Genomic DNA, 16137 nt, shown 5'->3' with positions numbered 1-16137 from the left:
CTCAGTGCTTCTTGCCCATGACTCCCTTCCACGGGATGACCTAATCAGTCTTTGGTCTCGCGTTCACTAAGACTTGAAACTACGTGTTTGGGCCGCTTGCTTTCCATTTGAAACACTATGTTGGGGGCGAAAAATTTTTTAAGGAGCTTTAGCAAAATATTCATGATGAATGGAGTAAAGCAAATGAGTCTAACTGTGCCCCTCAAGTCCGTGATTCTTTTTAATTGGTTTATTGTTGTTTCCCCCATTCTTAGCTCTCTCGTACATTTCTGTCAGTGGTTCAATCGGGGAGGTCGTGGCTGTGTGGGTTTTAGGCTCAGAAGTAGGAGGGAATTTACTCACAAGGGGTGTTGGTTGGTTGGGTTTTTATTTTCTTTTTCCCGGGTTCTTGTGCTGCTCCGTGCTGGGTCACTGAGTCAGATGATTGCCACGGTGCAGCCAGACTGATGACATTCAAGCCCCCTTGAGTCCTGGATCATTCACCTGTCATCTGGGCAGATGCAGGCCTGGCCGTCCCAACTGACCTGATACCCAGGCCTCCTTGGAGGTTAGAAGGTCCGAGCTGAGCCTGTGACCACATGAGCAGATCTCAGCTGAGCCCTTATTGCCATCCAAAAGGGATGAACATGAGAGACCTTCTTGATGAAATGTTCGTGTCATTCAGTGTGACTCTGCCACTTCAGGGAGATCACTGCGGCCTGCAACCCGCCCCAGGCTGCTTGGAGAGAGGCCCAGCAAGAGCTGGAAACTCTGTTGCTAAGAATATGAATAGTTTCCATGTTCTAGGTGTCAGGGGAGGACACCCAGTTCTGAAGTCTTAATTACAAACTGATCAGCAAAACGGTCCATTTTTAGATGGTTCTCCTTCCTACCTGTTTTTCCTTTCTCAAGAAATAAAGCAAAGGGACAAGATCACAATACCCAAAATCTATTTTTGCGTAATTACATGCATTCACCTTTATCCTTTCATTAATCCTATGAAGTGTGGGGACTTTTATGATCTGTTTAAACAAATGGAAGTACAGCAAGGTAAAATGACCTGCCCAAGGTCACCAAAGCTACATAAGCAACAAAATCGAAATCTGAAACCTGGTCCGCCTTAGAGTCCGTCCGTGCTCTCAACTGCCACAGTGAGTCGAAAAGTACAATGGCCTGAGGTCAGGTGGCAGCTCCCCTACTCTGAGGCTATTCTAGTCTCCCTAAGACTCCGCTGGCCTTTCTATAAGGATTCACAACAAGCTCACAGCGTAGCTGTCCACTCAGTAATGTATTGTCTAGATACCCTGCAAACCAGAATCTGTTATTCAGAGTCAGCTACAATATTTATGACCTACTAACCAAAATCACTATTGATGCTCCCTAATATGCCTGTTCAGGCCAGTTGATCAGTGTTTTTCTTCTTTAAAAAGGGAGGGGGGGAATCTTCCACTTGATAAAGACCCAGCATAGAGAACTTGTATCTGATAGTACCTAATTGTAAACTATGGGCACTTTTCCTTAAATATCTTTAAGTCCAAGAAACTGCTACATGTTTTCAGAGTTGTCAGGTTCAGTGGTAGTGGAAAAATGTTTCTATTTTGGAAAGAACCATCTTTCTTTCCCCTTCACTGTTAGAGTCCTCTATAATTTGAGAAATAATGTTATTTTTATAAAGAGCTTAAAACATTTTAATGATAGGCACTGCATTTTGAGGGTTTTCTTCTCAGGAACTCTATGCACATCTCATATATTCTTCTTATCCTTAAGCCAACTTTGCAGAGCATTGCCAATATGTCCTCCCCATCTGACTACTTCACCTAATCGTTTCCTAATACAGTACTACAGGAATTCCTTAGTTCCAGTGAAAGACTGAACCAGCTCTGAAAGCCTTAAAAAAAAAAAAAAAAGTTGTTTAATTTCTTTAAAGCCAAGTACATTTTTAAAAAATGTGTTCATGCTGGCTGTCCTCTTCAGAAACAGACCGTGCAGAGGGAATAAAAGAGATGGCTAACACCACTATCTGAAAATTCTGTAATTTTTATCAGTAACTATGAAAATTTTGTGGAATTTTTTGAATCAAAACTTTTTTTTTTTTAAAGATTTTATTTATTTATTCAACAGGATAGAGACAGCCAGCTAGAGAGGGAACACAAGCAGGGGGAGTGGGAGAGGAAGAAGCAGGCTCATAGCGGAGGAGCCTGATGTGGGGCTCGATCCCATAACGCTGGGATCACGCCCTGAGCCGAAGGCAGACGCCCAACCGCTGTGCCACCCAGGCGCCCCTTTGAATCAAAACTTTTGACTATCAACTGGAAAGGTTTTCATATAGCATTTGTTCCTTATTTTAATAGGCTTCAGGTGCTACTCACTGCCTCCACCCCCTTCTCTACACACCCCCGATGGCTTACATACACTTTTAACTATGGGTTTTAAAGAGGATTTAAAATCTTGAGAAGCAACGACTTACCCATTTATGAAAGGTCGTTTTAAAAATTGGTTTACGCCGTGCCCCAAGGCCAACACATTTTGGAAATTCCCCTGGGGAGCTAGCGAGGATTCCAGGGGCTGTGCTGACGGTGGGTTTGGCACTTGGTCACCACGAGGAGGTGGGTGCTGATTAACTCAGCCAGGGCACAGAGAGGCCAGTGGGGAAAGTGGGTGTCCAGTAAACCAGCGGAAGGTTTTAGAGACCACACACCGACTCACGGCTCTCTGAAGCGAGCCTGCTATGGCCCACTGGTTCTCATTCGAACTGGCTGCACATTGGAATCACCTGCAAAGCTGGCTGGTCTACAGAAGCCCATCTCTAGAGCATCCAATTTAATTAGTTGAAGGTGGTGCCTCAAACATTGTGACTTAAATTTGTCCTTCAGGGGATCCCTGTGTTTTCAGATTTGAGAAGCAGCTCAAAAAACTGGGAGCCCAAATGCCATATTTTGCATATAGCGTTTTTAAACAAGACAGTGGGGCACCCAGGCAGGAGAAGATTTTAATGTTTTAATTCCGGGATGACCTCTCACCTGGCCTCCCAGCTCTCTCCATGGGCTGTAGACGCCACCTCCAGCCCAGCAAGGTCCTGGAGAACCTTGAGTGCCACTTCCTGATAGGAATGAACGGACCCATACGTGCTAGCAGATCAGAAAGGACAAGTAAAAGCTTGCAACCCCACTCTCTAGTCCTCTGCAGCAAAAAAGAGCATCACAACCCAAACCAAGGCACATTCTTTTTTTTTTTTTCTGCATTACCACCCTAAGATCATTTGAATGTTTCCAGCAAGTTACTGCATTCCTACCACCCCTAAAAGTCTTTTCCAAAAACATGTTTTAGTTTAAGTTGACCGGCGGTTTGGCAAAAGGAAGGCTGGAATATGGCACTGTGACTCAAATTCAAACCCAATGCCCTCAATTAAGGGCGTGCTGTTGCCAACCCCCGGTGGGTCATGGTGTGCCTGAGAAGCCTGGCCCCTTCACTGGGTTGCTCTGCCGCAGTGACCTTGGACTAATTTGGCACTGCACAGACTCCACACCTTCCTCGGATTGGAGGGTGGCCCCTGCCACCTGGGTCTTAAAACCAGGGGTTCTTTTTCCAGTAGGACAGAGAAGCTGGGATGGAGGAAAGGAGGCCAGTCACCCCAGAAGCAACAAGGTCAAAAGAACAGAGCTGTTGTGAGCCTATTTGAAAAGGACTCCCAGAAATGGTTGGGAATTGTGAGAATTCATTGCAGGGCATTAACATTTGAGGGCATAGGGTGGGGTCCTTGAGTGACTGCGGATTCGGCTACCAGTGATTTTACAGGAGAAAGTCTGTGTCTCTTAGAATTCCTGGCTTTCAGTCATAAGCATTCAGGCTTGCACTGCAATGTCTGGGTACCCACAGAAGTGGGGAACACTCACAGACATGGGCGTATGCCCACAGAAGTGGGGAGTTCCCTGAAGAAGTAGGGGTGCCTACAATGGAGTGCATGCAGAAGTAGGAGGGTGCCCACACAAGTGGGGAGCACCAGAGAAAATGAGGGATGGCCAAGGGCCCAGAACAGTAGTGCTTTGGACCATGGACTCCTAAACAAACAACGTAAGCATGTACTCTCCATTTATGTATGTTCATAAATTCATCTGTGAATCACCTACCTATAAAAGGTGCTGATAATGGTATCTGCCCCATCATGTTGCTCAGAGAATTAAAACTTAATTTAAATGCTTCAACAGGGCCTGGTACATGGTAAGCACTCGATGAGAATCAGTTGTTGCCATTAATATCCTCATCTTTAGGGTCCTGATTACAGGCATTAGAAGACACACAAATAGATGATAGAAACAGTAGAGATTGAAGATGAAATAAAATGGAGAGATGGATGTTTTATGGTTTTTCTGCCTGATTTCCTCTCCCATCCCACTTTGGAGACCACAGGATCAGATGTTTTTCTCAAGGACTCAGAATCTAAACCTATCCCACCATGGGCCCAGAAATCTATTTTAAACAGAAATTCTGTCTAGTTTCTAAGTTAAGTCAGGTGCTTACTATGGGGTATGATAAATTGGACAAGAGAGCAGAGTTTTAAATACCAATCAGCCGACTTTGCTCCCATTCAAGGGGGTAAGTTCCTGAGAGCATTTGGCACTGTGCTCTAAGTACTCCGGTTGAGGGTAAAACAGAGCGTTTTTTTCTAGTATCTCTGTAAGCTAGGATCGGAAGGCCCCTCCGGTCCACTGATGGAGGAGCTCCAATAGCAAGGAGTTGACAGCATCCTCCTGCTAGATCCCCAGAGATCACAGGCTCCTTCAGGTGAATAATTTCAAATTCCTAAACAGGGATTTCTGGATGCAACCCATAACATTTCCTAGTGTTGCCAAAGCCACTTGAGACTCAATGAACACCCACCTGGCCTTTGCTTATTAGGAGCTCCTGGGCTACTCTGGAGGACAAGGTTCAACCACCGGAAGGCAAATTGGGTTTGGTCCTGTCTAGGAGACTGGACCAAGGGGGTATGGGAGACAGCTTCTTGGAAGAGGTAGAACCTGAGATTGAAGAACCAGCCTCCTTCCTTGAAGGATGGCCAGGATTCAGCGAGGTAGAGGGGCAAGTAGCAGGCTTTGCAGGGACAAGTGTCAGGAGCAGAGATCTGGAGATGGGAAAGAACGGGACTGGAGGGAAGTGCAGGTGGGCCAGGACTGAGGGCAATGTGACATCTAGCCTCATGGAATCCTAGGGTCGAGGTGACAAGTCCTGGTGTAGATGCGAAGCCCAATTTAAGCAGGAGTATTGAGGCAAACAGAGCTGCTCTGTCTGATGCAACAGGGAGCAGGGCACCATTACAAGTTCAAAAATATCCGGGATGGATAGAAGACAGGCGAGTTTCTCTGTATGAGAATACAATTAATTTGTATAAACTTGGCCCTCCTTCTTAGGATTCTAACGCCCTCAGTTAGAGAGATGTTTCCCTTGCAAATAATATTTACCCAATCTTGACATGCCTGAAGATTATTCATGTCGCTGAAATGTTCCCTCTTCCAACCTGTCAGTGTTCAAGCTCAAAGTCAGGACAGACTTTCCAGGTTTTTAACCTGTGCTGTCCACTGAATAAATAAGGGTCTTGAAAGTACATGGCACTCAGTACAAGCAGAGGCACCACCTGACGTGACCAAGGGTTTCTTGCAGAAGACAGAAGCTTCCTAGAGGCACCCAGCTTGGGTACTGAGCACATGAGAAATGGCACGCTTCTTATAGCTTCTTTCCTGCCTTTGATAACCTGAAGGCTCATTTCTCCATCAGACCTATAACTCAAGCTTCAGGGCCCGCTGTCCTAGGAGATGGAAGAATTGAGAGACAAATTATGTTCTTAACCATGTTCTATGCAAAATAGAGAATGCTTTGAGCAACAGCCTATGGCTAAACTCCGTGTGGTTTGGTCTCAAGTGCACAGGGCAGCTGCTGCTCCCGTGGCTGCTTCTGAAGCCCTAATCGTTCAGTGTCCCTCTAGATCACAGCTGCTTGCCTCCCTGGAAAGTGTGATCTGTGTGCACTATAAGTGATTTAACTCCTGAGATCTCAGTCTGGGACCACAGCCGTATGACTTCCGGCCTGACAGTCCAGACCATCTGCCATTGACCATGATTGTGTCATCTGACCATCATGAGCCACCTCCTCTATAGAGGAGGGACTTGGGTATACTCTTGCCCAGCTCCCTTGCAGCTACAACACGCATGGATTCTAAAAGACAGATGTATTAGAAAACAAATATCGGTCACCGGCCTACCAGGTACTAGGCTGGGGGTAGAGTGAGTGGGTACAAAACAAGCCTTGCTGTCTTGAGGTTCAGATCCCAATTAGACCGTGCTCAAATGAGGAAACAAGATCATTTCAGAGATGTGTAAGTGGAACAGTGAGACCAGATGGCTCCCGGAGAGGATGGTCTGAGCAGGTGACCTCTGAGCTAAGGCCTGGGAGGTGGGTTGGAGCCAGCCCGAGAAGACGGGACAAGGGCAGAGGCTGGGGGGTGGGCCTGAGCTGGCCCCGTGCAGGGAACCCAGGACCGGCTGTGCAGTTCGAGCACAATGAGTCGGGGAAGCCGGGTGCAAAGTGACCCTGGAGAAAGGGCACAAGGCCGGTCACAGAAAGTTTAGATGAGGGCTTCAAGCCAAGAAGTGACATGAGCTCATGTGTTTTGTAAAGTATGAATGCGCTGATGAACTGAAGGGGAGAGAAGAGAAGAAACCTGCTCTTTCTGGGGTAAAGTGAGAAAGGAGGGAAATCTGTCTTCTGCCCATTTGTGTTCCACACACCACTTCAAACTGTGGTGGTATCCGCTCCAAGGTTTGCTATGCGATATTGCTTGCAACTCGACTTTTCTCCTACTCAACGTCTCCAAAACTAGCATGAGCCAACGCTGACAGGCAGGATGTGGTTTCCACAAGCGGTGACCACCATCCCTTCCTCTGGTAGCCCAAAACTTTTCCTGTGACTGCACAACTAGTCGCTGCAAATCATGTGGGATACGCAGACTGCCCACGTGGCAGTGATACCGTGGAATCCGGGAGGAGCCTGAGTCTTCCTGCTCCTCGTCCTCTTCACCCTCCCCCCCCAAACAGGGCTGCAAATTACTGTCACCTGGGCTCAAATTCACCCAGCAGAAAAGAAACCACTATTTACCTACAAGACATTTTCCTCTGCTCTCTTGTGGCTGGGGGCAAAGAACCCAGTTGGCTAAGTCAGTCCTCTTGGTAAATAAACAGCTAGATAGAGTCCTGCTCCCCTAGGCACACAGCTCTCCTAACGCAGAAGTAAAAGGAATCAAGTCTGTCCTCTTTACTAGTTCTACACGGTACCACCTACCCGTTCGGGGCCTGCAGAGTTCTGCTCACATGGAAAGGAGACCTAAATGCTTTATCGAAAGCAACTGCCCCATCCCAATCGAGTTATTAACACTTTTTGGGGATTATTTCTCCCTTCCTGGTAAAAGCTGATCACCTGTCACGATGTAATATTGATTGAGAATTTCCAGACTCTGTCTCCCAGAACATAGCAATACATGATATGGCCACTAGTTTTAAAGTTTAGCCCTAAGTGCCAATTGGATTGACCCTGAAAAGTCCGTAAGTGATCAAAATACATGTTCTCTGTTAAGACACAAATGGGCACAAGTCTTGGCTGTACCACTTACTACTGCTGGTGAGACCTGAGGTGCCTGACTTAACTTCTCTGAGCCACAGTGTCCTCTTTTAGCAAATGGAGAACCCAACTCATCAGCTCACCATGGAAGACTAAGCAAGATCAGATCATACATGGGGAGTGCTTAGAGCAGCCACTGGTACATAGTAACCCCCCCCCCAGCACCATTATGTTGGCAAAATAAAACCTCGCCGTAGATGCAACAATGTAAGACATAAAACGTATCAACATTAACTCTCATCAACAGATAGGGAGCTATTAAATGTATCACAAACATATGAAAAATGACAGAAAGGAATATTAAACTTTGAAACCATTTAAGCATTTGGTTGATAGTGAATAAAAAATACAGGGATTCTAAAGATCTTTAAGCCAGGTGTACTTTACTAATTCACTATGCCCTCTTTAGTGGTAATTTTACCAAGGAATAGTCTCTTTATTATGATAAAAACTAATGATAATAATTTGAGTATATTCTTTGTACCAGATACTGTTATGAATGCTTTATGAACACAGTCAATCTTCATTGCAACTCTGAAGTGGATACTATTATGCGTATTTTACAGATGGGAAAATTGAAGCAGGAAGTTTGGTTCTGAAACTCTCTTAAACTCTATACACACACACACACACACACACCATACATATTTCTTAGACTTTATGATATATCTTGATATATATTATATATGTCATATATATATATCAGAAGTTGGTAAACTATGGCCCAAGGACCAAGTCTGGCCCCCCACCTGTTTTTGTAAATAAAGTTTTATTGGAACACAGCCACAGCTACTCATTTACATACTGTCTAAGGCTGCTTTTGCACTACAACTGCTGAGTTAAGTGGTTGAGTAGTTGTGACAAAGAGCATATGGCCCACAAAGCCCAAAATATTTACTATCTGGCCCTCCACAAAAAGTTTGCTAAACCTTGATATCAGCCGTAAAGTTCACTAAAAGATTGGGGTCTGGAAGAAGATGAAATAATATCTTGTAATAATAATGCCTTGTATTTGGTATTTAGACTGGATTTTCACATATTTCTCTCTTTAATTCTCCTAACAACCCTGTGAAGTAGGTAGTTTTTTTATTTCCAGTTTAGAAATGAAGAAACTGGGGTTTTGAGAAGTTAACTGACTTACACCATTGACTAGACCGTAAACACCATGAGTCTAGCCTTCGTGTGTATTTATCGTCATATCCACGTTACCGACCACAATGCAAGGGCAGAGTGGGCACTCAGAAAATACTTGCTAATGGAAGAGAGTGGTAAAGGTCATCAGCTAGAGAAGCTGCGTCTCCTCCTATTCCCCAGGGTTTTTCTCCTGACCCCACAACTGCCTGGCAGTGGAAGGAGGGACTTTCTCTTGCGATAGAGCTAAACATAGGGTGCTTGACATGTCCTTCTGCTGTCAACTGAGAAATTTTTGCTGCTGCATTCCTCCTCCTGCTTAGTCAAACATCATCTCAATCGGACCAAAGGGCTTTCTGTTTTCCCCTCAAATGCACAGTCATAGCCTGGAGAGTTTTCCTGTCCTTGTGATTGGTGCATTTTTAGACAAGATTAACACTGACGCCTTCAAGAGATGGTAGTCACATGGAATCTGGGTTTTGGCTGGATTTCAGGCAGAGCGCCGCCTGCCCTCCTCCCACCCCATGATGAGTCACAGTGCACAGCCAACTGCCCTTCTGAGAGGGACTCAGGGCTTTTGTTTTCTTTCATCTTGCTTCATGCTGGTCATGTGAGGCACCGGGTATTAATAGACCATCGGGTTGGCCTTCTGAATCTGGTTGTTGTTGGTCAGGGAGATAAACGAAAGGTCTGGCCAGTCCCTCTGCACCATTTGTCACTCCTCTCTTGACTGTCACGTGCTGCTTGGTGACAGGGCTGAACCAGACAAGCAGAGGTCATCCAGCGTGGTCACCGCCCGTGGATGTGGCCTCTACGGATGGATGGACTTCTTGCCTCTCTTTGTGGGTACTGGGTCAGCTCCTGACTTCCAACACTGGACCACCAGTACAAATCTTAAACCAGCCTCAGCCTTTCCTCGCCTCCTTCTCCCTGCATGTGTGAGAGATACATAAGCCAGGCAGGAAGAGGTTTCGGGGTGTTTTGTTTGGGTTTTTTGTTGTTGTTGTTGTTTGTTTTTTAGAGTAAAATTATGTTCAGGAAATTAAAAGTCTGTATGTGGTTTGACAGGCTCCTAAGGGGCTCCAGGAGGACAGAAGTTTTAAACAAATGCCTTGGAAGCAGAGGCTCTTTGACTTGCTTAGGGCTTTGATCCAAAAGTTTCAGTTCTCCTCTGCAGCCCAATGTTTGGAATGTCACTTTGCTAATTCCCTCAGCCTTAATTCGAGTGCCCAGGCAGTGTCACACTCGGTGTGTACTGACCTGAAGTGAAGTGGGGCTGAGGCCTGGCCTGCAGATGAAACTCCCTTGAGAAGTTTCCTAGGAGCAGAAATGCAAGCTCTAATGTAAAGGAGGGGTCTGGGTTCTAAGTCTTAGGCCAGCTAGTTTTAGTGGGGGGCCTGTGGGGCTCCGGTAAAATTATTTTCACTTTACACCAGCCTCTTTTGTGTGAGGACTCTGTGGACGCATGAAGTGTACCAAGGAGGTCTCTGCTGAGTCCTCCCACTGCTTAAGGACAGTGAGACTTAGTCTCTCAAGCCTCACTTTGCTCATCTGTTAAGTGGGTTAGCTACCTGATCTCTAAGATACCGTTTCAGTCTTTAAGCTTCGTTTTTCAACAGTGGAATTTTTAATATATTTTTTTAAATATTGCCACACCTGTAAAGAATTTTGCTACCAAAGAAAGACCGGACTAAGGATGCACCAACTTCTGTTATTACCTTTCTTTCTTTTTGCTTGGCAATAAATGGGGTAGTGGGATTAGGACACACGCCTAAAACCAACCAACCAAACCTTGATTTCCACCTAATCTGTGCCATGGGCATTCCCTCATTCAAAGCTCTCAACAGTCTTGGGGACTCTGAGTATTATTAGTACAGAAGAAGAAATTGGGGCACCAAGAAATTTAGTAACTTGCCCATAGTCACACAGGATCCTAGTCTCTACATAGAAATATGTACATATGCTATACAACCCTGAATTCCTCTCTCTCCCTGTGATTGGCCTCTTTCTACAGGAAGATGAAGTGCAATGGGAGATTCTAACGAGCAGACATTTTTACTGAACACTGCATGAGATTTCTGGATAAGGCTTGCGCCTTCCTTGGAAAGTACGCCTCTTGCTGACCATGAGCTTTAATGTGCCTTGAGAACAGTTGGTGCCACTGGGGAAGAAGTTCAAGTAGGGGGAGAAAGACTCCTGCTGGGAGCGATTGTGTAGAACTCAAACATTTGCAGGTCATAGGCAGCTTTGTTCCCTTCGGAGTCCCTCGGCTTCACTTGCTGAAGTAGGACAAGCAGAATGAATTCACCCTGGCTGAAGCCAAACTCTTTATTTTTAAAAGAAAAAAAAAAGGCAATTAAATATTCAGCCTGATTCCTGGGTTTTGAATCACCCCCATTTGTCTTTCACTGTGAGCACCTGCTTTTTAGTCCTCTGTGGGCCCGCCTGCCGTCTATCTCTCCCTGTTGGTCCGTATCTCTGCGTCATGTGACTCAAAAGCGAAGATTAGAGGAGAAAAATGTCTCTGTGTTCTAAGCCGGGCAACTTCTATTTTTACCCACAGCTGTTGGAACTGATAGCAAAGTCACAGCTCACGTCCCTGAGTGGCATCGCCCAAAAGAACTTCATGAACATTTTGGAAAAAGTGGTACTGAAAGGTGAGCTTTAACCTCCTCCCCTCCACCACTCTCCCCTTTTTATAGAAATGGGGATGGGCAGTGGATTTTCCGATAAAGCAGACACGTCCTGAGATTTAAGGAAGGGTGAGTGGATGGAAATGAATAACTCGAGATGCGTTTCAGCCATGCCAAATTCCAGTTCAGAAAGGAGTGCCACCCATGTTCAGGATGAAGGGGGGAGCCGTCACCCTCCCATCCTAATACCAGGAGCATCCATTTGCCCTGTTCCACGCATCTCACACTTCTCAGTGTGGGCACATGTCCCAAGCTTGGCTACCAAGCCTCTGATGCCAAATTCCTAGAAAATTGAGCTATGTACAAGGCAGAATAGACTCACAGAGTATTTGATCTAAAAGGAACTTTAGGTCTTTGGCTCACCTGAGTCATTGTGCATGCAGGGAAACTGAGGCCCATAAGCAGAGTAGTTTATCCCTAATCCCACAAAGACTCGGGCAGACAGGATCAGAACTCAGGTTCTGACTCCTGGCCACCTAAACAGGACATCATTGCTGGGCCAGAAAAACTGCCTTCAGATCAGGTGAGCCAATCGGTGCTGGTGAAACAATGAAGAGAGAAAGAGTCTTTGTCAGAAACTAGGGAGAAGAGAACAAAGGGGGACCTAGATAATGGAAACTCTACCCAGTAACCTCAAGTATAGAAGCCTGGCCAAGTGTCGAATAAATAACAGTGAGAAAGAAAACCACATCCCCAGAGGCAGTACCCACGTGACATGAACAGAACGGAGAAGAAGAAGGGCCCACGTACAAAATATACAGTGTCCCAGTACCGTAACTGCTCATGCTTTTTTCTTCCCCACTCAAGTCCTCGAAGACCAGCAAAACATCAGACTGATCAGGGAGCTGCTGCAGACCCTCTACACGTCCTTGTGTACGCTGGTGCAAAGAGTTGGCAAGTCTGTGCTGGTCGGGAACATCAACATGTGGGTGTACCGGATGGAGACGATCCTACACTGGCAGCAGCAGCTGAACAATGTCCAGATTACCAGGGTAAGCAGGAACGCCCGGCCTCCTCCTAGCAGTAAAGACTTTGCTCGGTGCCTCCACTGAGAGGCTGGGCGGCCTCTGCGGGACTTTTTAAATCTTCTCTGGTAGCAGAAGAGTCTGGACAGTTCCGATCGGATGCTCTCTCCTGGGCGCTGCGAGTGGGCTGGAAATTCCCAATAAAGAGAGGGTGGGAAGAAGAACTTGGCATAACAAGATCAAAGTATGTGAATTGCAACATGGTAGGAAAACCGGAAGCTTGGACTGGGGGGATCTCTTGTCTTTCCCCTTTCCTCCTGAAGAACGTGTCCTTCACAGCTTCAGGGTTGCTGCCTTGAATACAACAGAGATGTGATGGCAGTGGCTTGGAAAGCTGGCACCAACCTTGGCAAATTCTAGTTCCAGTGACTAGTAATGATGACAAGGAGACCTTTGGTTAGAGACTGTGAACATACACATGGGGAAAGAAAACAGCAATTCTCACTCAAAGTGGGAAGAAAACCCAAAGAGGCCCTATATTACAGCTACACTACTATCAGTAGTGTCTTCTGGCTTTTAGAACCTAACTTGGCCCTCAGCTCCTGTCTTTTTACTAGTGAACAGGAGGACTGAGGCACACAAAAAATGTGAGAAAGACACTGCTCTAATCTCTTAAGGCTCGCTAATGGACAGGCGCTCTTAGACGGCTCACGTAGCGCTCACCTCGCTTATCACTGACCGCGTTCTTCTAAGTGGTTCCGGGACCCAAGCTGATAAAGTTTGGGTCTGCCCCATCTCTTGAAAAAGTAACATGAAGAGACCTCTTTGACCGCTTTTAAATAATTATTTTACTATATGAAGTTTTCAAAATACAACGTCCTTGACTTGGCTGTTAATAACCTGTTAGTTTCTTAAGCTCTGAAACAAAGGGAATAATGAGAAGCTTCAGAATTATGTGACTTCCTTAGAATCACTTAGGCTACAACTCCCTCACTTACACACACACACACACACACACACACACACACACAGCACAGCACAAGCCCAGAAAAGCTATCTCAATTGTTTGATTATTTTAAGAGCATGTATTCTGAACATTTACCGAATTTATTCTAATAATTTACCCCATTCTCTTAAGTGTAGGCATAGTTTGACGATGTGAATTTGAGACCCAAGTTCCCAGCTTATCTCTCACAGAAAACCCACTTATACCTTCTACCTGATTTCTGGTGTTCTGTGTAGCCTGGACTTAATTAATACTTTGGTTTTTTGTCCAAGCCCAGGACAGAAGGATCCAGCCAGTGATTCAAATGAGCAAGTCCCACTTGTCCAAGGGCCTCTTCCCTCCAGCAACTTTGGGACATGATTTAGATGATCACAGTTGCCCAGAGCTTGCCTCTGCTCCCTCTGTCCACATCCCAGGAGGCTTCTGGGCCACAGCGCTCATGTACTTTGCACGTCCATTGGCTTGCTGACCTAGAACCCCCCTTAACTGATCCACAAACACTCCAGGGAGAAGGTAGCCCTTGTAGTTACTATAACCTTTCATGGGGTGAGACAGGAGCAGGGACCAGAGAAGCCCAGCAACTTAGGCCACAACCTGGGGCTCCTTATTCGTCACATGGCAAAGCTTTCTTAACATCAGTGGTTTCCAAACTTCTTTTCAACCCAGCTTTCTTCCAACTACGTATTCAATGATCCAGCTTTTTGCAAACCCTTTACATCCAATGCAATCCCGTGCAGGATAGATCAAACACTGAATTTCATCTCACCTTCCCCTCTGCTCCTAGCATTCCAGCTGGGCCAAGCTATTGTCTGCCCATTCCAAGCTTTGTCCTGCCTCCCCAGGCCATCCACTCCACTGAAAACACTTTCATCTCACCTCCCTCAGAGGAGTTGTTACCATCTGAAATTATCTCATATGTGATGCCACTTCCCTGTCTCCATCCACTGGCTTATGAGCACCACAAAGAAAGCCTTACCATCTTGCTCCCTGTTCTGTTCCCTCTGCCTTGCACAGACCAGAAGGCAGTCAATAAATTTTAGATGAGTGAGTGAATGATTGAAGGGAAGTAATGCCTATCTCCTAGCCCCAGTGTAAGATCTAAGAAGCTAACTAACATATAGAAAGTACTTGGAACAGTGCCTGGCACGTAGTAAGTCTTTAAATGTGTCAGCTCTTATTATTATGAAGGGCTCGCTCTGTGGCAGGCACTCTTCTAAGTCTTTCACATGTATTAACTCATCCAGTGGATAACTATAATAGCTAATTTGCACTGGGTACTTCTGTGCGTTGTCTCACCCCCTCTGCCCAGCAACACTGTAAGATGTGCTTTTCCTCATTTTATAAATGAGAAAAATCAGGCTGAGTGGTTAAGAATAGTGTGGCTGGGAGCGCCTTGGTGGCTCAGTCAGTTGAGCATCCAACTCTTGGTTTTGGCTCAGGTCGTGATCTCAGGGATCAAGCCCCACGTCAGGCTCCACATTCAGCAAAAGTCTGCTTGAGATTCTCTCTCCCTCTGCTCCTCCCCACTGTGCTCACTCACTCTCTCTAAAGAAAAAAAAAATCCATCTTTAAAAAAAAAGAATAGTGTTGAGGCAATTGAGGCTGGTGCCTCAAGGCAGGTCCGATGTAGTAGGAGGGGGACTGAACCCAGGCCTGTCTACAGAGGCCGCTCTTCTCCCCACTACGGTCTGCTCCCTGCTGCCCTCCTTCCAAGCCCTCCTCGCTCTGAGCCACATTATTTTGAGAGCAGTGATGGGAACCCATGGAGCCCTCAAGACCTTGTCACACAAATGCCCAACTCTCCAGAGGAAAGAGAGAGAGAGAAACAGGACTTCATTACTTCAGTCTGGACTGTATTTTAAAGCCTACATTTTAACAGTTTGGACGAAAGAGAAGTATGTTGTTCCACAGAAATGTTAAGGTGACATTTACAGTAATTGCTTTCTATTTGCCAAAGTTCTAGCAGTATCTTCCCGGCATACAATCTTGTCTTCCTTCAAAATTTCATATTTAATTCTATGGAGCCAATTTTTATTGGCAAAAATAATTAATAGAATAAAGGATGAAGGGGAAGAGAAACAAAGAGAACTGGCTTGGAAGGGGGAGAAGTCAAATAGAATCACTATGGGTAAGGCAGCGTTTGGGGTAAGGCAGTGTTTTGAAGCAGATAGAGGGCAGGATGCCTATAGAAGGATTACAGCCAAGTGCTTGATTGACTTATTGTTCTTTTATATGTTTATATTCAAAAAGAAGAAGGCATGCAAGCAGTTAACCATTTATCAGGAGTAATGGCTCAGCATGGGGTCTGGGCAAGGATTTTGGAAAGGTTCAGGTTTGAAAATTTGAGCGTGAACTCTGCCAAGTGGACTTTAATAGGAGTTCATGTAATAATTGGCCTGGGAGTTTTCACCAAAAAAGTAGATGCTTTGAAGTGCTGGAAACAAAAAGAAAATTTCATGGCAGTTTTATTAGCTCATATGATCAGCAGCAGATGATAAACGACAAATAGGTCTAGAGCCTTCAGCGGTCCGGCGAAAGTCCTGAATTTTGCAAACAATTTAAAGTTCAGCCCAGCAGCCTGAACAATTTAAACCGTCAAGTCATAGACACTTCTGATGAGTTAAGAGGCTGAAGCTGATCCAAATCTGAGATTGTTGGAGCTGGAAGGGACCTTCAGAGTCTTCTAAGCCAATTCATT

General features: G+C 45.6%; 2 protein-coding genes across 4 annotated transcripts in view; one reads left to right on the top strand and one right to left on the bottom strand.

Annotated features, from left to right (window-relative positions):
* The window catches only part of FBXO32 (F-box protein 32), a 34642-nt gene that overhangs the window by 9449 nt on the left and 9056 nt on the right, over positions 1 to 16137 (top strand). For both annotated transcript variants that reach the window (XM_057308011.1, XM_026495464.4), the window contains exons 5-6: positions 11339 to 11432; positions 12276 to 12460. In XM_057308011.1, the coding sequence (XP_057163994.1) occupies positions 11339 to 11432; positions 12276 to 12460 (279 nt within the window). The remainder of the gene's footprint in view (positions 1 to 11338; positions 11433 to 12275; positions 12461 to 16137) is intronic.
* Positions 11075 to 16137, bottom strand: part of NTAQ1 (N-terminal glutamine amidase 1) — a 73889-nt gene continuing 68826 nt past the window's right edge. For both annotated transcript variants that reach the window (XR_008957851.1, XM_057308013.1), the window contains one exon: positions 11075 to 12862. Coding sequence is in view for 1 of the 2 variants with exons in the window: in XM_057308013.1 (XP_057163996.1) it covers positions 12486 to 12862 (377 nt within the window). In the remaining variant the exon portion in view is untranslated. The remainder of the gene's footprint in view (positions 12863 to 16137) is intronic.

The sequence above is a fragment of the Ursus arctos genome, unplaced genomic scaffold (assembly GCF_023065955.2).
Source record: "Ursus arctos isolate Adak ecotype North America unplaced genomic scaffold, UrsArc2.0 scaffold_6, whole genome shotgun sequence".
In the NCBI taxonomy this organism is placed as follows: Eukaryota; Metazoa; Chordata; class Mammalia; order Carnivora; family Ursidae; genus Ursus; species Ursus arctos.
This window is presented reverse-complemented; position numbering and strand designations above follow the sequence as displayed.